Raw genomic sequence first — 21,234 nt, 5'->3', positions numbered from 1 at the left:
AAAGTCAATGTCTGGCATGCATCTTCTTTAAAGCATTGTTAACATACAAAAGAAGAAATGATTGTCCAGAATCACAATTCATCTACAGGGATTCAATTTTATTTTTGTTTTTATAAACTAATGTAAATTTTCTTATTTTGAGTGATATTTGGACTTAATATTTTCAAAAAATGCTTCTTTGAATAATTTGGGGTTCAAACTATTTTTAGTATTTGGAGTTGCCTTTGTTGACAACACTGACAACCAATCAGTGAATTCCTTACCCAGGGGTCTCCCCAGGAGTTCCTTACGATCCAGTATTCTGTTTTTGTGGCTGGATCAAATCCCCAGCCTGCTACTGATACAATGTGGTTTACCTGATGAAAATATAAGGAAATTTGATTATGGATTATTATTTGCACATTGTATAACATTTTTCTGATGCTGTAAACTTAAATTTTCATTACCATCGGCATAAATTTCTTTTCTGTATATATTCCACCAGTGTATGCTTCTAGTTTATCAGTAGCATCAATTCCACAACTGAAAAAAGAACATATAAAATACATGTAATTAAGTGGAAAACATCGCAAAATTACATGTAAATGTTACATTTTGCAACCTTTACTGAAATAAAGTATATACAGACAGAAGGAAATGATAGCAATTAGACTACCTAAGTATGAACTCAAACTGAACTCAAATTTAAAACAAAATTTTATCGTTGAGACATAAAGCTAATACTTATTTCCCAAGAAATGCTAACAATTTTTTAGAATTCCTATCATTTTCCCACTCTCTTGAGAAAGATATTTCCCATTTTTGCTGCCCCTGGGACAACAGGGTGAAGCTTTGCGATGTATTTCTGTTCAAAAGGATTTTAGAATGTTAAAGTGCAAAAATCTTTCAGATGTTGACAGTCAAAATGGAGGTGCTGACATGCACAGATACACTGACAGATCACGACATGATTCCAATAGGTCTCCTCCATCTGGGGCCCTTAATATGTTATCATTATTTAATTAGATAATATCATGTTTTTCTTTTTCCAGCTGCACTCTTCTCTTGTGTGTATTAAAGAAATTACATGGACTAATATCAATTTTCTGAATCTAACCTGATTGGACCATTTTTATAAATTTCAGCCATCATTTTATCTCGACCTTTTACTGTTCCGTAGTCTGAGACCTTCCATAGGGTGTAGTTATTCAGCTGGAAACATTTTCCAAATGTTACACAGGTTCCACACTGGTTAAACGTATCACATTCTGTAATTTCAAAGTACAACAAAATTAATTAAAGGCAGACATTAATAAAAATTCATTGCAATACTTTTTATGCCCTCTGTAATCAAAGGTTTGGGGGTATATAGTTTTAGTCGCGTCCGTCCATCTCTCTGTCTTATATGCTGTTTTTCAGTCTGTTTGTCCACAAAAAACTTTAACCTTGTCCATAACTTTTGATTTAGTGGAGCAGTATGACTTTCATATTTTACATGTGTATTCCTTGTGACGAGACCTTTCTTTAGTTCCATCAGATTCGACCTTTTGAACTTGACCTTAGATTTTGACCCACTTTACACAAAAATTCCAAACTTTTACTTTGGTCATAACTTTTGAACAGTAGATACAAAGACTTTCATACTTCACACAGTCATGTATATTTTGTAGCAAGACCTTATATTGGATACCAACAACTTTGACCTTTTGATCTTGACCTTTGAGATTTCTGTACTTATGAAAAAACTTTAATCTTGGCCAAAACTTTTAAACAGTAATGACTAGGGCTTTCATACTTCAAATTTGTAATCCTTTAAGAGAATTTCTTTCATCAGATACCAAGAACTTTGACCGATTGACCTTGATCTTGGTGTTTGGCCTACTTTTATAAAGAAACCTTTACAATAACTTTTGGAGGGTAAGAACTAGGGTTTTCAGACTTCAAATACTTAATCCTTGTGACAAAACCTTTCATTTGTTACAAAGAACTTTGACCCTTTGACCTTGAACTTGGAGTTTGACCTACTTTTTTTTTTTAATCTTAATTTGGCCATGATTTTTGAATGGTTAGTTCTAGGGCTTTCATACTTAACATATTTAATCCTTTTGACAAGACCACTGTCTTAAGAAACCAACAACTTTGACCCTTTGACCTTGGAGTTTCACTTACTTTTCAAACACTTATCATTGGCCATATCTTTTGAACAATGGTGCTAGTGCTTTCATATTTCACAATGTATTTCTTGTGAGAACAGAGGCATCAGTGTTTCACAATCACATCTTACTGTCATTGTAAGAGTGCAATCACTTGCACTTTATCAGTTTTAGACATTTGAATGAAGTCATTTTTGTGTCATGTTGGATAAGAGAAATCATGGAATTTTTCAATAATTGCTCACAAGAACAAAAGGCACACCCTATTACCGGCAACTGGGGCGACAGACAGCAAAGTTGTTTTTTGCTATGACAGAGACCTGATTTATATTATATTTTTGACTGTTTATAACATTCATTTACTTTCGTTTGGTGGTTTCCCATTTTGATCATACCATAAACTATTTTTTCTGTTGAATATGAAACTATGATTTTTTATTAAAACAAAATAAGTACAGAATAAAGTTAAATTTCAATCATTGTTCAAGAAAAATTGGTCAAACTGAGCTTATATAATTAACAGTGCTACTCCTAGGTCATATTTCTTGTTGTACCTTGTCTTCGACCCACTGGGGGCTTCAGTCCAGCCGCCAGACCGACTGCCTTCTACTGCACCCTCCCCCCGTTTCAAAATTCCTGGATTCGCCACTGTGTATCTTAGTGTAGTCTACTTGTGTGCCAATTATACATGTATTGAAATCAGACTATAATTGTAGAAGTAGCGTTTTAAAGGAACTTCACAGAAATCCCATTTTTAGGTAACCATGGCAACACTGTTCATCAAAATCAAAATCCAATCCATTAAATTATGTATCTTTGTGTAGTCTACTTGTGTGCAAAGTTAAATTGAAATCAGACCAAAACTGTAGGAGGAGGCGCATTTTAAAAGAATTTCACAGAAATTTCTATTTCTAGTAAACATGGCAACATCGTTCATCAAAATTAAAACCAATGCACTACATTATGTATCTTAGTGTAGTCAATCATTAAGAACAGAAAACAAGACAATTTCTCCCTTAAAAATGTCTTCAAATTGTTCATATTTCAAACATAACGTCATGCAAGTGGATTGATACATTTTTGACGAAATTAAGTCATTGTGACATAGGCAACTCAGGTTATACAATTTAGATTTTTTTTTCCAATCAAATGAGGCATTACAACCAAAATTAAATGATATTTCAGTAAAGCCTATCATTCAAAATAAGAGCTTGATTTGCTATCAATTAAAATGCTTATTCTCTCAAAATTTTCCTTATTTACTTTGATCCTTTGCCTGATAGTTGTTGCAGGTTTCGTCTGGTATGCCGTGTGAGTGGGCGTACTTCCACACGCCCACGTCGTCCCCTCCCTCACAACTTCCTGCTCCCCCACAGTCTATCACGTGCTGCACTGACAGGTATGCTGACGGCCAGGCACCTTTACGCTTGATGTTGATTCTGTCGGCTAAAGCACTGGTGGAGCCCATTCCCCAGCAAGATCCACAGTCTGGGGGGAAAAAAGATATCTCAGAATTATTACATATCTCAAAAAATAGACAAAAAGTTATAATCCTCAACCAAATAACCTTGTCCTTGCTTTCTTAGGAGATTTTTTTTTTAAAATTCCTACATATTCCTATAAAATTTTCTAAATGAATTTTCCTCTATTTATTCCCCATTCAAAACTTTGATTCCCCAATGATGGCTACATCCTGACCAGAAAAGACCAATTTGATTCAATCAAACCTGAATCGACAATTCATAGGAATGGTCGTATATGAATATGACTCCTATTGTTATACCCTTATATATATCTTTCTATATATTTATTACTTATAAAAAGTCCAACAAAAGAAATGTTTATTACATTGGTCTAACAATTTCACTGTTGACCGGCCTGCCGGTCCAACATAAGAATTGTTAGACCGCAACGTCACTGCTACGTCACAAGTAATTAATCATCGTTCAATATCGGCGACACGGAAATAGCCGAAGTTAAGAGCTGTAAGAGTTGTTGCTTCTAGCAAGGAAGAAGGGAAGAGTATATGTTTTGTGATAAATAGTTTTTGTGATATAATAAAAATATAATTAATTTTGTTCTTTCTCAGCTATTGTTTTATATTTACTGATTAAGCCATAATTTTCCATATAAAGTAATGATAATATAGTGTGTATTGATTAAATCTCAAGTGAGCACTGAAGGGTATAACAAAACAGTTATAGACTGGGATTCGGGCAACATATGATTTGTTGGACCTGAAGGTGAAAATGTTGGCCTTGGCCTGCGGCCTCGGGCAACATCTTCACCTTCAGGTCCAACAAATCATATGTTGCCCTCATAACCAGTCAATAACCGTATATTATTAATTCTACTTTTTTCTTCAGAAATATAAGAATTTCAATTTTTCATGAAATTTCCGACTGCAAAAATTACACTACATGGGGATGCTGGAAATATCGAGAAGTCAACCTGAGGCTATAATTCTTTTAATCAGATCAATTTTCAAATAATTTTCCTAACTTTGTCCAATATAAAACTTTGGCCCTCTTTACAGACCCATCCTACCCCTAAGGGGCCCCAATTGAAATAACCATTAAAGAAAAATTATATTACTTTTACTTGAGATTTTTTGCTTGGTCAGGCACCCACAGAGATTGAACGAGAAATGTAATGGGTGTGTGCAACTTCCAATATTTTTCATTTATTTCAAAATAAAAAACACATTTTAATTACTTCCTGTAGATTAAATGATTTTATTTCAAACTGTTAAAGATGACGGAGATTTAGAGGAAATGGTTATCACACATGTTTTCTGTCTCGCACTTCCACTTTTAAAATAAACTAAGCTCAACAGACAATACACTGTATTTATGTCCAAATATGACCATACAAGATAAACTTGCACAAGGGAAATACTTTTGCATATATACTTTTTATGTTGTGTATTGTCACTTACACTGAGGAATGTGTTGGTTTCTTAGTGGTACATGTTCTACAGTAGTGAGTGTATTACTGTAAACCAACTTTTATTCGCGACGACTTTATTTCGCGATTTACCGGGGTTAAACTAGTTCGCAACGATTTATTTTCACGATCAAGCCTGTTAAGATCTTTTGTTAATAGATATAGAGACTTTAAGGACAGGTTCGCGGCTAGCTGCAGATCTGTAACGTTATGGTTTTATATATTTGTCTTGGACCATAACGCTACAGATCCCGTAGTGCAAAAAAGTTGCAATTTACGGCGCAATATTTTTTGCGCTCTTTTGGGGAGAATTTCTCCACTTCCTAGCTTTGGTCAATCAACTACCTTTCACGTTCTAATTCTAGACACATTCTGTGGCCAATATGTATAGTTTATCCACCTCCCAACCATTTATAGTTGTCTCTACAGGCAATAAACTCGCTGGATATGAATTTTCAGTAGTCTAACAAATAATTTTAATCAAGCGAGTTTATCACTTGTAGAGACGACTATAAAGGGTTGGGAGATGGATAAAATATACAGATTAATTAAATAATGTGTCTAGAATTAGGGGTTGAAAGGTAGTTGATTGAACGATGCTGGAAAGTGGAAAAATTCTCTCCAAAAGAGCGCAAAAAATATTGCGCCGTAAATTGCACCTTTTTTGCACTAGGGGATCTGTAGCGTTATGGTCAAAGACAAATATATAAAACCATAACGCTACAGATCTGCAGCTAGTTCGCGGTGAGAAATATTTGCGATGACGAGGCTCTCGCGAACTTCACTAAAATTTCTCGCATGCGAATAAAAGTTGGTTTACAGTATTAGTTACATAGTCTTTTAATGACAGAGTACGGGATGATACCTGGTTAGTAAATTTCATACCTGACGAGGGGGAGCCAAGTCAGGTATGAAATTTACTAACCAGGTATCATCCCATACCCTGTCACTAAAAAACTATGTAACGAATTTACCCCACCGATGTAACATTTACGTATTATCTGTGGTTTACAATTGTTTTTCTCTGGTACATGCTTCATCACGTTATACTGTGCCTATTATGACATCACGTTGTGTCAGATACACAATAAATCAACCACGTATTGATTCACAGTTGACTGTGTATTAGTAATCAACCTCCTTCATGTGACAGACTTCCTTCAACCAATCGTAAGCCAAGATTTTGTCGAAAAATCAACAGAGATGGGGTAATGTCGCTTGTTGGTTCCTAGTGTATCACACAAGTATATTGTGTCACACTGGTTCTTAGTGGTACATGTACTACACTAGTGTATTATCACTTACACTGAGGCATGTGTTGGTTCCCTGTGTATTACACTAGTGTATTGTATCACACTTTCTAGTGGTACATGTACTGTGATAATTCAATAAGGATTGGGCAACAGGCAAGGCCTATGTACAACCTCTCCTTATGTACTACAGTAGTGTGTGTATTGTCACTTACACTGAGGAATGTGTTGGTTCCCTGTGTATTACAGTACTGTGTTGTCACTTACACTGAGGAATATGTTGGTTCCCTGTGTACACAAAGGCATTGTCACTTACACTGAGGAATGTGTTGGTTCATATTTAGTGTATTGTCACTTACCTTAGGAATGTGTTGGTTCCCTGTGTATTACATTAGTGTATTGTCACTTACACTGAGGAATATGTTGGTTCCCAGTGTATTACAGTATTGTATTGTCACTTAATCTGAGGAATGTGTTGGTTCCCAGTGTATTACATTAGTGTATTGTCACTTACACTGAGGAAATCAACTTCCCTGTGTATTACAAAGGGTTACTTACACTGAGAAAAATTTGGAAATGTGTATTACATTAGTGTATTGTCCTTACACAAAGGAATGTGTTAATTCCCAGTGTATCACAATCGTGTACTGCACAAGATGTTTGTTCCCTGAAAAATCACAGAGATGAGGAATGTGTTGGTTGTGTTCCAGTAGTGTATCACACAAGTGTATTGTGTCACACTTGTCACTTACACTGAGGAATGTGTACATGTACTACACTAGTGTATTTTCACTTACACTGAGGAATGTGTTGGTTCCCTGTGTATTACATTAGTGTATTGTATCACACTTTGTGTGGTACATGTACTACAGTGTAGTCACTTACACTTTAAACATATTTTATGTGTTGTAATTACAATAAGGAATGTGTTGTTCCCAGGCAAGGCCTATGTACAACCTCTCCTTATGTACTACAGTAGTGTGTGTATTGTCACTTACACTGAGGAATGTGTTGGTTCCCTGTGTATTACAGTACTGTGTTGTCACTTACACTGAGGAATATGTTGGTTCCCTGTGTATTACATTAGTGTATTGTCACTTACACTGAGGAATGTGTTGGTTCCCTGTGTATTACATTAGTGTATTGTCACTTACACTGAGGAATGTGTTGGTTCCCAGTGTATTACAGTAGTGTGTTGTCACTTACACTGAGGCATATGTTGGTTCCCTGTGTATTACATAAGTGTATTGTCACTTACACTGCGGAATGTGTTGGTTCCCAGTGTATTACATTAGTGTATTGTCACTTACACTGAGGAATGTGTTGGTTCCCAGTGTATTACAGTAGTGTGTTGTCACTTACACTGAGGAATGTGTTGGTTCCCAGTGTATTACAGTAGCATATTGTCACTTACACTGAGGAATGTGTTGGTTCCCAGTGTATTACATTAGTGTATTGTCACTTACACTGAGGAATGTGTTGGTTCCCAGTGTATTACAGTAGTATATTGTCACTTACACTGAGGAATGTGTTGGTACCTTGTGTATTACAGTAGTGTGTTGTCACTTACACTGAGGAATGTGTTGGTTCCCAGTGTATTACATTAGTGTATTGTCACTTACACTGAGGAATGTGTTAATTCCCAGTGTATCACAATAGTGTACTGTCACTTACACTGAGGAATGTGTTGGTTCCCAGTGTATTACATTAGTATTACATTATTACATTAGTGGTATTGTCACTTACACTGAGGAATGTGTTGGTTCCCTGTGTATTACATTAGTGTATTGTCACTTACACTGAGGAATGTGTTGGTTCCCAGTGTATTACATTAGTGTATTGTCACTTACACTGAGGAATGTGTTGGTTCCCTGTGTATTACATTAGTGTATTGTCACTTACACTGAGGAATGTGTTGGTTCCCAGTGTATTACATTAGTGTATTGTCACTTACACTGAGGAATGTGTTGGTTTCCAGTGTATTACATTAGCGTATTGTATTGTCACTTACACTGAGGAATGTGTTAGTTCCCAGTGTATTACAGTAGCGTATTGTCACTTACACTGAGGAACGTGTTGGTTCCCAGTGTATTACATTAGTGTATTGTCACTTACACTGAGGAATGTGTTGGTTCCCTGTGTATTACATTAGTGTATTGTCACTTACACTGAGGAATGTGTTGGTTCCCAGTGTATTACATTAGTGTATTGTCACTTACACTGAGGAATGTGTTGGTTCCCAGTGTATTACATTAATGTATTGTCACTTACACTGAGGAATGTGTTGGTTCCCAGTGTATTACATTAGTGTATTGTCACTTACACTGAGGAATGTGTTGGTACCTTGTGTATTACAGTAGTGTATTGTCACTTACACTGAGGAATGCATTGGTTCCTTGTGTATTACATTAGTGTATTGTCACTTTCACTGAGGAATGTGTTGGTTCCCTGTGTATTACATGAGTGTATTGTCACTTACACTGAGGAATGTGCTGGTTCCTAGTGTATTACAGTAGTGTGTTGTCACTTACACTGAGGAATGTGTTGGTTCCTTGTGGTACTACAGTAGTTTGTTCCATTGATGTTTCTCCAGTCCCAGCTTTTAGGGAGGGTAGTCATGTCCATATACTCATGTGGACGAGGTTTTGTTCTAAAAAAAAAAATAACCCAAAATTCTAAATATTGTTAATCAGATTAATTAAATAGTTTCTAGTAAACTATGGTTAGTAACAACTCTAAAGGTTTAAGTTAACAATAGAACTAATTTATCAAATACAAGAGGACCATAGGCCACACCACTCACCTGGGTAACTTTGGCCATGCTGTTTTTTTCCCTTTTAATACCTATTGTGACCCCACCCTACCCCCAGGGGTCAAGTTTTTGACAATTTAGAATCTACGCTACCCCAGGATGCTTCCACATATGTTTCAGCTTTTCTGGCCCAGTGGTACTCGAGGAGAAGATTTTTAAAGATTTCTCCTATCTATTTCAATGTGAAACTTGGATTCCCTATCGTGGCCCACATACCCTACCTCCAGGGAATGTTTTTAACAATTCAGAATCTACACTCCCCCCAGGATGCTTCCACATAAGTTTAAGCTTTTCTGGCTAGACAGACGAATGGATGACAGACAACAGATAATCAGAAAAGCTCACTTGAGCTTTCAGCTCAGATGAGCTAATAAGACTGTTAATTTAGCTTAGTTTTGTGCATTTGACATACCATGCACCTGTCAATCTTTCTGTATAACTTATTTACCCCTGTTTATACTTACAAATGCTAAAATTATGCTAAATTTATGCTAATTCCTGAACTGCCTGGTATAATGTATCTTATTCATGTTATTCTTGGTTATAGTTTACAAACTTATCTTCGGCTGGTACATGTTTGTTTACCCTATACCTTTTATGACATCATGTGACTGACTTAATAGAGTACATAAATCCACCCATTGTCTCTTTTGGTTTAATAGCTTTTTTTGTTTTGTTTTTTTGGTAAGATATAATCTAAGAGGAAATATAAATAAGGAACAAATACATGTGTCTCCAAAGTCATTTTGTTTCCAAGTTTGAACATCCAATTCATCGATTATATATCTATTCTTTTTTTGTTAACATGATTATACAACACTTTACAAAAAAGAATGATATTTTGAAAGTGATATCTTATCACAGGATAGGCAAGGAAATGCATTCATCATGTTCATGATAAATCTCTAAAGTTAATCTCAAATATTCAATAAAGGAAATGCTATTACTATTAATTATTTGTCATCCTTGATCCTTTTATAAATTGTTGAAAAGCATCCTGGAGTTTAATTATCAATGATACTGCAAATTTTAAAGGTTCCTGCATAGTATTCTCTTTGGAGAAGTGGACAGGCTTTCGCCTACATCCGTGGATGTAGCAGTGCCAGGAAAGTATTTATATGCCTCCTCCAGAGTGCTTGAGAGTTTTCAAGACATACTCAGTTCTGATTTCCTGCTATAGATATAGTTTTACTCATGAACAGCATTTCCTAATGATAAACTTTAGTCCAGAGACCTCAGGCTCTCAAAAGTCAATTAATCTCCCTCAGATTGATATTTTAGACTTTATATCAGTGTATATTTATATATAAAGTAATTAGCAAGGGCCGCATAAAACAACCGAAAGTTTTTGTTATTTAATTTTAAGTCCTTGCACAGGGGCTTGCTCCCTGCGTGTTATAATTATTTATTATTTTAAAGCAATCATATAGGCCTACGATTTTATTATTACCATATATGAATTTTTTAAAGTAAATAATTAATATACGCCGGGAGCAAGCCCCTGTGGTGCTTATGAACTTATGAAACAAACTGAAAGTGAAAACAAACAACAAATATCTTACCCAACGCGAATTTCCTCAGGAAACATCTTCTTAAAACATGCATGTCGATTGTAGATTTTTGATTCTTGAAGAGAAACCCAATCTGTTTCAATCTGTTGAGACAAAATTGTTCCAAAAACACAACACAAAAACCCAGCAGTGTTTAATGCGCCCATGTTGTTCTCTTCGGTATCATATGACGCAGTCATATGATTTTCCATGCATCACGTGACTTTGTGCTTCCAATATTCGTCACAAAGGAGGTGGTCTAATAAGGGCGCAGAATGTCCATTATAAGCTTAATATATATGACCGTCATATATCGGAAGCTTATAAAATGAAATTTTGACAAACAAAGCTTTTCTGAGAAAATTTTTCTCGGTAAAAATATTCCTAAACATTCAAAAAATTAATTATAGATATTGCCAACTGCACGGAAATTTTTCCTTTAATGTTATCGGTCTTCAACAAAATTAATGAGGGGATTATAGCTCACTGAACTAATACACGGAGATAATTCCATTCACATATCATACCAATGTAAAAGTAAAATCTAGAGGATTGTGGATAACCTGGAATTAGCTTTGGAAGCAGGGATAAAGCTCACTTGACTAACGCACGGGGATTAGTCCCTTCATAACGATTTTAGGGAATTAGTTACATGACAAGGAGCACGTACATGGTGGGTGTGACTGGTCGGCACCTGATTCCACCTCTGATGTTTTGGAGGTCTGTGTTAGTCCTGCTCCTACGTGTATTTTGAATTGTTCTTTGGACTTTTGATCTTGAATACTGTTCGTTATCTTCATATGTTTCACATCTAACGATCTAATGAGTAATGTTACATGTATATACGGAAAATCAGCAGAGGTATAATAAAAGTGTAATTTCACGCTATTACCTACATATGGTGTTTACATCTGCCAACATTCGATACTCAAGATCTTGCTCTATATGTACGATCAATTTTTAAGCTGAGTCAGGCTACTAACAGATAAATTGATGTTACATGGATTTCAACAACCTCGTTTGCAGTCAGCATTTTGTAAATCCTATAGTCGTCATAATGACCTTGTTAGCAAATATGTATTATACAGAGTTACCGTACCTTTTAACGAGGGGTTTGTCTTTTATGCACATGCCGTTTCATAGTAGAGTTCGACTTTTCAACTCGGCGAGCATAGTTTTAACGCTGTTTACGGAGATAAAAGAAAACAAAGACATGCATGCCATATAAGGTTGTGTAGATAAATTATCGAAGAAATAAATGGTAATAAACAGTTCGCCAGTGCATTTCCTCTGAAAATGTAAATGAGTGCGTTTCTGAGGAGAAGGGTTATGAGAGTAATTCGGACTTAGATACCTTGTGTGATAATTATACTATGGGTTAAAAATTTATTTCTGGAAGAAGTCCCTGTGCATGGTAACAATCTAGAAAAAAATCACCAAACTATTATGTTCTAATTTGATTCTGAAGAAGAAACAAGTGAAAATGTGAAGTCTATTACAACTAATTTTCATCAGAAAATCCATCGGCTCTGAAGAAGTTTTCATCTCGTAAATTCAAATGCATTTCAATCCAATGTCACAGAGTTAAACCCCCACCCCACCCGATATTCTGAGACAGAGAGAGAAAGAGAGAGAAAAATGTCTTGTTTTCCCTTTCACTGGTAAGACTAACAAGAGGCCCATGGGCCACATCGCTCACCTGAGAAGCTTTGACCATTTTTACCAGATTTCACCCTTGTTATACATAATGCATCCCCACCCTACCCCACTGATCATAATTTAGACATTTTGAAATCTACACTACCCCATGATCCTTCCATGGGCACATATGTTTCAGCTTTTTTGGCCCAGTGGTTCCTGAGAAGAAGATTTTCAAAAATTTTTCCTATATATTTCTATGTAAAACTTTGATTCCCTATAATGGCCCCGCCCTTCCCCCGGGGGTCATGATTCCTACAATTTAGAATTTACACTACCCCAGAATGCTTCCACATAAGCTTCACTTTTTCTGGCCCAGTGGTTCTTGAGAAGAAAATTTTCAAAGAATTTTCCTATATATTTCTATATAAAACTTTGATTCCCCATTGTGGCCCCGCCCTTCCCCCGGGTGTCATTATTTGAACAATTTAGATCTACATTATACCAGGATGCTTCCACATAAGTTTCAGCTTTTCTGGCCCAGTGGTTCTTGAGAAGAAGATTTTCAAAGATTTTTCCTATATATTTCTATGTAAAACTTTGATACCCCATTGTAGCCCCACCCTTCCCCCGGGGGTCATGATTTGAACAATTTAGAATCTACATTATACCAGGATGCTTCCATATAAGTTTCAGCTTTTCTGGCCCAGTGGTTCTTGAGAAGAAGATTTTCAAAGATTTTTCCTATATATTTCTATATAAAACTTTGATTCCCCATTATGGCCCCACCCATCCCCCGGGGGTCATTATTTGAACAATTAAGAATCTACATTATATCAGGATGCTTCCACATAAGTTTCAGCTTTTCTGGCCCAGTGGTTCTTGAGAAGAAGATTTTCAAAGATTTTTCCTATATATTTCTATGTAAAACTTTGATTCCCCATTCTGGCCCCGCCCTTCCCCCAGGGGTCATGATTTGAACAATTTAGAATCTACATTATATCAGGATGCTTCCACATAAGTTTCAGCTTTTCTGGCCCAGTGGTTCTTGAGAAGAAGATTTTCAAAGATTTTTCCTATATATTTCTATGTAAAACTTTGATTTCCCATTGTGGCCCCGCCCTTCCCCCGGGGGTCATGATTTGAACAATTTAGAATTTACATTATATCAGGATGCTTCCATATAAGTTTCAGCTTTTCTGGCCCAGTGGTTCTTGAGAAGAAGATTTTCAAAGATTTTTCCTATATATTTCTATATAAAACTTTGATTCCCCATTGTGGCCCCACCCATCCCCCGGGGGTCTTTATTTGAACAATTTAGAATCTACATTATATCAGGATGCTTCCATATAAGTTTCAGCTTTTCTGGCCCAGTGGTTCTTGAGAAGAAGATTTTCAAAGAATTTTCCTATATATTTCTATGTAAAACTTTGACTCCCCATTGTGACCCCACCCATCCCCCGGGGGTCTTTATTTGAACAATTTAGAATCTACATTATATCAGGATGCTTCCACATAAGTTTCAGCTTTTTCCCAGTGGTTCTTGAGAAGAAGATTTTCAAAGATTTTTCCTATATATTTCTATGTAAAACTTTGATTCCCCATTGTGGCCCCGCCCTTCCCCCGGGGGTCATGATTTGAACAATTTAGAATCTACACTATACCAGGATGCTTCCATATAAGTTTCAGCTTTTCTGGCCCAGTGGTTCTTGAGAAGAAGATTTTCAAAGATTTTTCCTATATATTTCTATAAAAAAATTTTGATTCCCCATTGTGGCCCCGCCCTTCCCCCGGGGGTCATGATTTGAACAATTAAGAATATAAACTAAAACCAGAATTCTTCCACATAAGTTTCAGCTTTACTGGCCCAGTGGTTCTTGAGAAGAAGATTTTTTAATGACCCCACCCTATTTTTGTCTTTTCTTGATTATCTCCCCTTGCGAGGGGATATGTCCCTTCATTTTAACAATTTAAATTTCCCTTAACCCAAGGATGCTTTGTACCAAGTTTGGTCAAAATTGGCCCAGTGGTTCTTGAGAAGAAGTTGAAAATGTGAAAAGTTTACAGACGGACAGACAGACGGACAGACGGACGGACGGACGGACAGACGGACGGACGACGGACAAAATGTGATCAGAAAAGCTCACTTGAGCCTTCGGCTCAGGTGAGCTAATAAAATTGTACATAATTGGCTAATCTACTTACAGTAACCATAGCAACTGTTTGCCAAAATTCAAAATTTGACGAAATGCCTTTTTACCTTCATGTATTGCACAAGAACATGAATATTTAATTTGAAAAGAATGTATATAGGAAGAGCAGCATCTAGACAAAGTTCTTTAGCACAGTTGAATAGACGGTCGATGTTTTATCAATACCCAAGCTTTTCTAGTCTCCGGCAAATCATACACATGTAGAGACTTAATTTTGGTAAACTGGAGAATAATGTTTTTCTTGCAGATCTGAAAACATTTATAACTGTCCTCTCTGACATATTTTATTTCTTCAAATCAATTCTGCAATATGACTACTATAAAAGTAGGCATGTTGCAGAATTTATTTGATAAATAAAATGACAGAAAGGACATAACCGTAAAAGTAAAATGTATTGACACCCACAACAGTTTACAATTCTAAGACGTTTTTCCTACCATTTGATATCTTTGCACCAAATATCCCCGATTTCCACAGATGACCATTGGTCATCCAGGGAATAGTATAAAAACATCATCCCCTGCGTATTTAAGCTAAGCTCTTGTTATGAGCAAAACAATTACTTGCTTTACTTTCCATGATGACTTGCCCACTACTGAAGTCCTTAATTAAGCATATGAGGTCATCAAGATCACACCGCGCTCTTAAAAAAAGAATAATCTATCCGTTTTCTAAAGTATACTTAGTACCGGTATATATCGACAAGGGAAAAAAGTATTTTTGATTGCCTTAATTCATGTCCCACCATATTGATACATGTACTTTGGTTACCAACATATTTAACCTTGGAGTTTTACCCAAAAATTTCAACATTAACATTGGCCATGACTTTTGAAAAGTTGATGCTTGAACTTTCATACTTCACCTGTTTATTCATTGTTTCAAGACTTTCCCAACGGTTTACATTTTTCCCCGTTTGTCCTTGACTTAAGAATTTGATCTTCTTTTGAAAGGCTTTTAATCTTGGCCTTTGCTTTGAAATAACAATAGTATTATGACTTTCATATTTCACAGGTGTGTTTCTTGTCACAAACCTACCAAAAATTTTGAGCTTTTAAACTTATATCTCAAAGAAAGAGCAAGAGCCATCTTATGCATAAAATGGCCCTGTACTTATAACAATTAATTAACTTTCACCTTCTTTCCCGTTTCATATATCAAAATAAAGTAGACACTTGGTGCTTTCATTTTCTATAATAAAATTTAGTTCTGAGAATCCAGATATTGGAATAACAGGTTTGAGAAATTGCAATGTTTCTGAAATTTGCTGAAAACATGAGTATTTGACTACCTTCAGCAAAGAATTAAAATATGAGCACAGCCCACGATCCAAAAAATAAAACATGTTTTCTGATCTTCAGAAACAGAGCTTTCATTATGTATATGCATAATTTAGATCAGAGGTTGTGCTCTATATGAAATATTGAAAAAATGCTTCAACTTTAGGTCATTTTCAAAGGAATTTACAGAATATGAGGAAAATGACGCATTTTATGACGTCATAATGCATCGAATAGATCGAAAATTACGTCACTATTAATAGATACGTGGTCACCAATACTCTAAGTGATCAATACTGCATTTGCAAGCTAAACTGATCGGTTTTGATTTTTCAGAAATCCTCAGGGCCAAATAAGGCTCAAAGTGGCTCTTGCTCTTTGATTTCTGATCATTCTAATTTATAAATTTGAAGTTTGTCCTAATTAAAAAAAACTTTTATCTTTGCCAAAACGTTGAACAGTTACATGGTGCCAAAGCTTTTATATTTTACAGGCGTACTTTATGTCAAGGCCTTCCTCTGGTTACCCATTAACTTTTACCTTGACCTAGCAATTTGACCCACCTTAAAATAAACTTTCACCTCGGTCATAACTTTTGGAATTCATATTTCACAATTATATTCACTGACACAAGTCCTTTCTTTAGGTAGAAATATCTTTTAACCCTGACTTTAGAGTTGATTTGCCATAGGTGGCATTTGTGTTTTTTTAACTTCATATAAAATGGGTTTAAACACTACAGTGTATTTGTTGAAGCTAAATAGTTTACATTCTTTTACCTGATATTTGAACATTTATATAGAAATCATGACCAAAACTGTAGGAGGAGAAGCATTTTGTAATAATAAAGGAAGAGAGAAGTAGCAGTTGGGACTTAAAACTTTACAAAAACCGAAACACAGAATTATGTATCTTAGTTTAGTCTACTTGTGTGCCAAGTTATATTGAATTCAGACCAAAACTGTAGGAGTAGCATTTTGAAAAATTGTTTAGACAGACAGACAGATGGACGGACCGACGGATGCATTACTATCGCATAATCTCTTCTGGTCTCTGACCAGTAGAGCTAAAAATCAACTAAGTAAATGGCTCCTATAAACCCATTTTCCTCTAAATATGCTGTAACAGTAAATTACCAACCAATCTTATTCAATATAATGAACCAAATATCTTACAGATTTCATTACTGACAGCATTATTTTTGAGAAATAAAACTTTTCCATGAACTTTGAAAATTGAGAAATAAATTATCTCAGAGCTGGTGATTGTCCTGGTATTATATGCCCTCATTCCATGACTCAAGTCTACATTCTCAGTTTATGGCCTTGGAGTCAGATATTCTTCCCCTGTATCAGTCATAAATATGATTTTTCTTTCAGTCCATCCTCTTGTTTCTTTTTGAGCAAAAGCTACCAGAAGCTCAATACCTCTGTTAAAATGTATATCTAAAAGCATGCACATATATCCTTTTCATGGATTATTTCATCACTGTGCATCAGATATGAATCTACTCTGAGGCAACATTGCTAACACTGACATTACAAGAAGAGAGATTCCATTTAATCTTCCAAAATTTCAAAACACATTTGAATGTCATTTTCTCTGCAAGAGTATTTCATTTTTATCTTTTCTGTTCTTTCTTTCACATATCTAACAGTTCAATAATGACAAAACACACTGCCAACTAATTTCTCAAAGAAATTTGATTTCTGATCATTCTTATGCTTTAAAATCAGTCACAGTAACAATATTTTTTTCTTGAAACACAACAAAAAATAATTTCAATAAAAGCATACAATGTGCCTTGCACATGGCAAAATAATATACATTATACATATTTATATATATTATATATCACATACAAGAATAACTTTCTCACAAGGACTCAAACCAAAACAAATAGAATTGCTGAAATTCTTCAGTTATCTATGCTGCTGAGATCTTTATCTGAACAGAATACTAACATAAGCTATATATGAATACTGTCTTTATTCTAGTAGGGGCTTTAGACAGAGAAATTTCACACAAGGGCTAAGCACCTCATAGCCATCCAGTATGCAAGCCCACAGGTCTGTTTTCTGGGAAATAAGCAGCAAGAAGGGCCAGATGTGGATGAAAAAAGTGTTGGGTCTGGACATACAGAATAATTGACTGGTATTTAGGATTTCTATCTCCCACGAAATAAATGGTGACCATTTAAATGGTATTATTTCATGCGAGTTGGTGTTTTAAAAAAGTGTAAACAAATGTTTCTCATTCAAATTACAATTGCAACATATGAAATGGGTTCTTTCTCATTAAAAATACCTAATATTTACTGAGGACTATTTTGAATCTACAGCTTTGGATACAATGACTAGAGTATCAATTTACCAGTGATATTTCACAATTTCAGAGACCAAACTTGACCGACGTAAAAAAGCTTCCTAAATTTCAAGGAAAATAATTTGTTTCACATAACAAGGAAATCTGTAATTCATAAATAAGGACTACTTTTCTGCCTCAATTCCGCTTTCCCATTTTTCGTTATTTAGAGGTGTTATCCTAAGAGTAAATATCTCTCTAAAATTTTCTGATTTATTTTCCCCCAGATGTATAACCAAAGAGAGCTGCTTTGATGAACAAAGTTCAAATTTCTTGTAAAATCTAAAGCCTGATAGAAATATTCTACAAACAAAAGTTAAGTGCATAATTTCAAATATTTCAATCTGAAAATGTGTGCGTCTCTCTCGTTTTAATTGTAACAATTTTCTATGTAGAATATTTTGTTGAAGGATACGTTGAATAAGAGAATAAACTGTCTCTGGCTTTCAGTTGAGATGTACTTCAAGAATTCAGTCTTATTTTTCAGAATGCAACATGCATGAAGAATTTCAACATCTTATTTGATGATAAAGTAACAACACAGACACATACGTGAAATGCCATTTGATGGCTAAAGTAAGCAACAACAACATAAAAACCTTCATCCCAGCTTAACTCAGGCTCGCTACTGTTTTCAGAGGGCTATGCCCAAGGACATTGAAAATGGGAGATATTAGGTGTTAATGCACACCCGAGCGACTGATTTAAGCTCAGTCTTGACATTCTTAACTATATCCCTATGATTTATAATACAGTAACACCTAAATATACACAAGTCTTCAAGTCAAACATAGAATGTACAGATAGATTTCAGAAAGTTAACAAAGTATCAGAACTGGCCTAAAAATAAGTGGCATTTTGAGATTCACAAAATTACGAAGAATTAAGAATAGAATGCTCCTGTATAAATTCCTAGATGCCACAAAATATTCTAATGCTTTTTGAAAAAACAGTGTTACAACATGGTATGCCTAACCTTTGAATGAGTGTACATAGACATTGTTCAGTAAAGTAGAATTATACATTTTCTTTCCAATCAAGGAAACACAGCATTTTGATGGGGAGAACATATGAAATAATGAACACTGCATTGATCAAGGGGAGTTGACAGCAATTCTTAGGCAACATAGAACACAGATGCACTCTGCAAGCACCCTGAATTAGAGTGAATAATTAGACAAAAGTTGTTGGATAGTTAAATATTTTTCTGACACTTTAGAATCAAACAAAATATGTATGAGATGTCTCAATTTTAAAACTTAAAACATTAAAGTTACACTTAAAAACAAAGAAATTCACTGGCCACACAGCTCACTAAGTTCCCAGCTCTTAATAAAACATATATCCCTATGCCTCAAAAGAATTCAAGAAAAATATTTTTTCCCTCCAGTAGCACAATCTAAATATAAGAAAAATTAGAGGTACAACTTTAATCAAATTTGAAACAAAACTGATACTTCCAAATCCAAACAAACTGATTTTGTGACTTTTCTTGGGAATACATTTTAATTATTTTTTAAAGAAATTTTATCTCTAAGTAGAGTTCAAAGAAACCCTATCATGGTCCCTCTTACAATTCACAATTTTTTTTACTAGAATATGCTAGCTCAATCTTTACACCTTTTTGATCATTTTAGGCCTTGTGGTTTGAAGATTAAGATTTGAAGAGGCCATAGCAAATACAGCCCATTTCCTAGTTAATTCCCTTTATCTATAGAATATACACTGACAGAAAAATTTTTGATCAGAAAAAAATTCACTTGAAACATGGCCTCAGGCAAATTAAATATTGTTTAAATAATTGATAAAATAAGAAATATCACAAAAAAACTTCAAATAATGCCATTTCATTGTGCAACATGGAACGCTAAACAGTAAACAATTGCAACAAAACCTCACAAACCAATGATGTCATAGTGTAACAATGACAACCAAATTTGTGTCCAAAATATTCACTTCTTGAAATCCTATACAAATTCTTGACAATATCAATACAACCACACAGATAGCCTTATATAATTGCCATTTTTCTCTCTTGTTGTTAAAATGTGCACTTTAATGTTGTATGACCATGGAATAATTTACTACAACCTTTTAAAAGGTCAATCCATTCAGGTAACTGTACATTTAAAGTAAGACAGCATAGAATTAATTATATACACTGAAACAATTGAAAAAAAATTTTTCTCACATACTTTTTACACAAAAGAAAATTCACTAACAAATATTCTATCAAATGTTTGGAAAAAATAAAGGCAAATGTAAAAGCTGTGACTATGACCAGAATAACTAAATTCATGTTTAGCAATTAATCTAGAAATGCCCATATCTTCAGAAAAAAGTATACATGTATACTGTTTATGGGAAAATATGAAAAAAAAAAAATTGTCTGTCATCTTTCTAACACCAAAATTCAAAGTTAGTAACAATAATGAAATGTGTATCAAACACAAGAATGCATGTCTAAGTGTTGCACAATGTAGGTCTTAATATTTATTATTTACAATGTATAAAATGAATTTATTATTCTGGCCTTTTCAGCTTTTTAACCTGCACATGAAAATAAAGATTTTAATCAATGACTTTCAAAAGAAGACATTTTGATATCTAAAATTTTAGCTTAAAAATCTCAAAGTTACCATAAATTAAACATTACACAGTTAAAACAGAAGTTTTTCTACTAAGATATCATATAACGAAATGTAAAATAAAAATGCAGACTGTCTGTCTTTCAATTTAAAAAAAAAAACAACTAAATATGCATAAAATGTTGATATCTATTACCAAGATCCATTGATGCACAGTTTCAAATCAACTGTTGATATTTCTATGAACTAACTGGGAAATCAGTGGAGATCATTTCAGGCAAAGTTCATTTCATTCACAGCCTTGTTCTCTGTCTCTATAGGTTCAGAATCAGTAAAGACCAACCTCCATTACGTTGCTGCTAGTTTTCACAGGTCTTTGTAATGTAAACACAGAAAGCAACAAGTACGAAATAGGGTCATAAGGACGACTGGGAGAAATAAGCCTCTAAAGGGAAACAAT

At 34.8% G+C, this 21,234-nt stretch overlaps 1 protein-coding gene across 1 annotated transcript in view; it reads right to left on the bottom strand.

The window, feature by feature from the left end:
- Window positions 1-21,234, bottom strand: part of LOC134241825 (uncharacterized) — a 60,764-nt gene that overhangs the window by 1,397 nt on the left and 38,133 nt on the right. The window contains exons 7-12 of the mRNA XM_062723849.1: window positions 10,703-10,857; window positions 8,860-8,978; window positions 3,396-3,620; window positions 1,097-1,247; window positions 447-522; window positions 264-356 (exon numbers count right to left, since the gene is read on the bottom strand). Of these exons, the coding sequence (XP_062579833.1) occupies window positions 264-356; window positions 447-522; window positions 1,097-1,247; window positions 3,396-3,620; window positions 8,860-8,978; window positions 10,703-10,857 (819 nt within the window). The remainder of the gene's footprint in view (window positions 1-263; window positions 357-446; window positions 523-1,096; window positions 1,248-3,395; window positions 3,621-8,859; window positions 8,979-10,702; window positions 10,858-21,234) is intronic.

The sequence above is a fragment of the Saccostrea cucullata genome, unplaced genomic scaffold (assembly GCF_032062105.1).
Source record: "Saccostrea cucullata isolate Sc308-1 unplaced genomic scaffold, CSIRO_AGI_Scuc_v1 ctg7, whole genome shotgun sequence".
Taxonomy (NCBI): Eukaryota; Metazoa; Mollusca; class Bivalvia; order Ostreida; family Ostreidae; genus Saccostrea; species Saccostrea cuccullata.
This window is presented reverse-complemented; position numbering and strand designations above follow the sequence as displayed.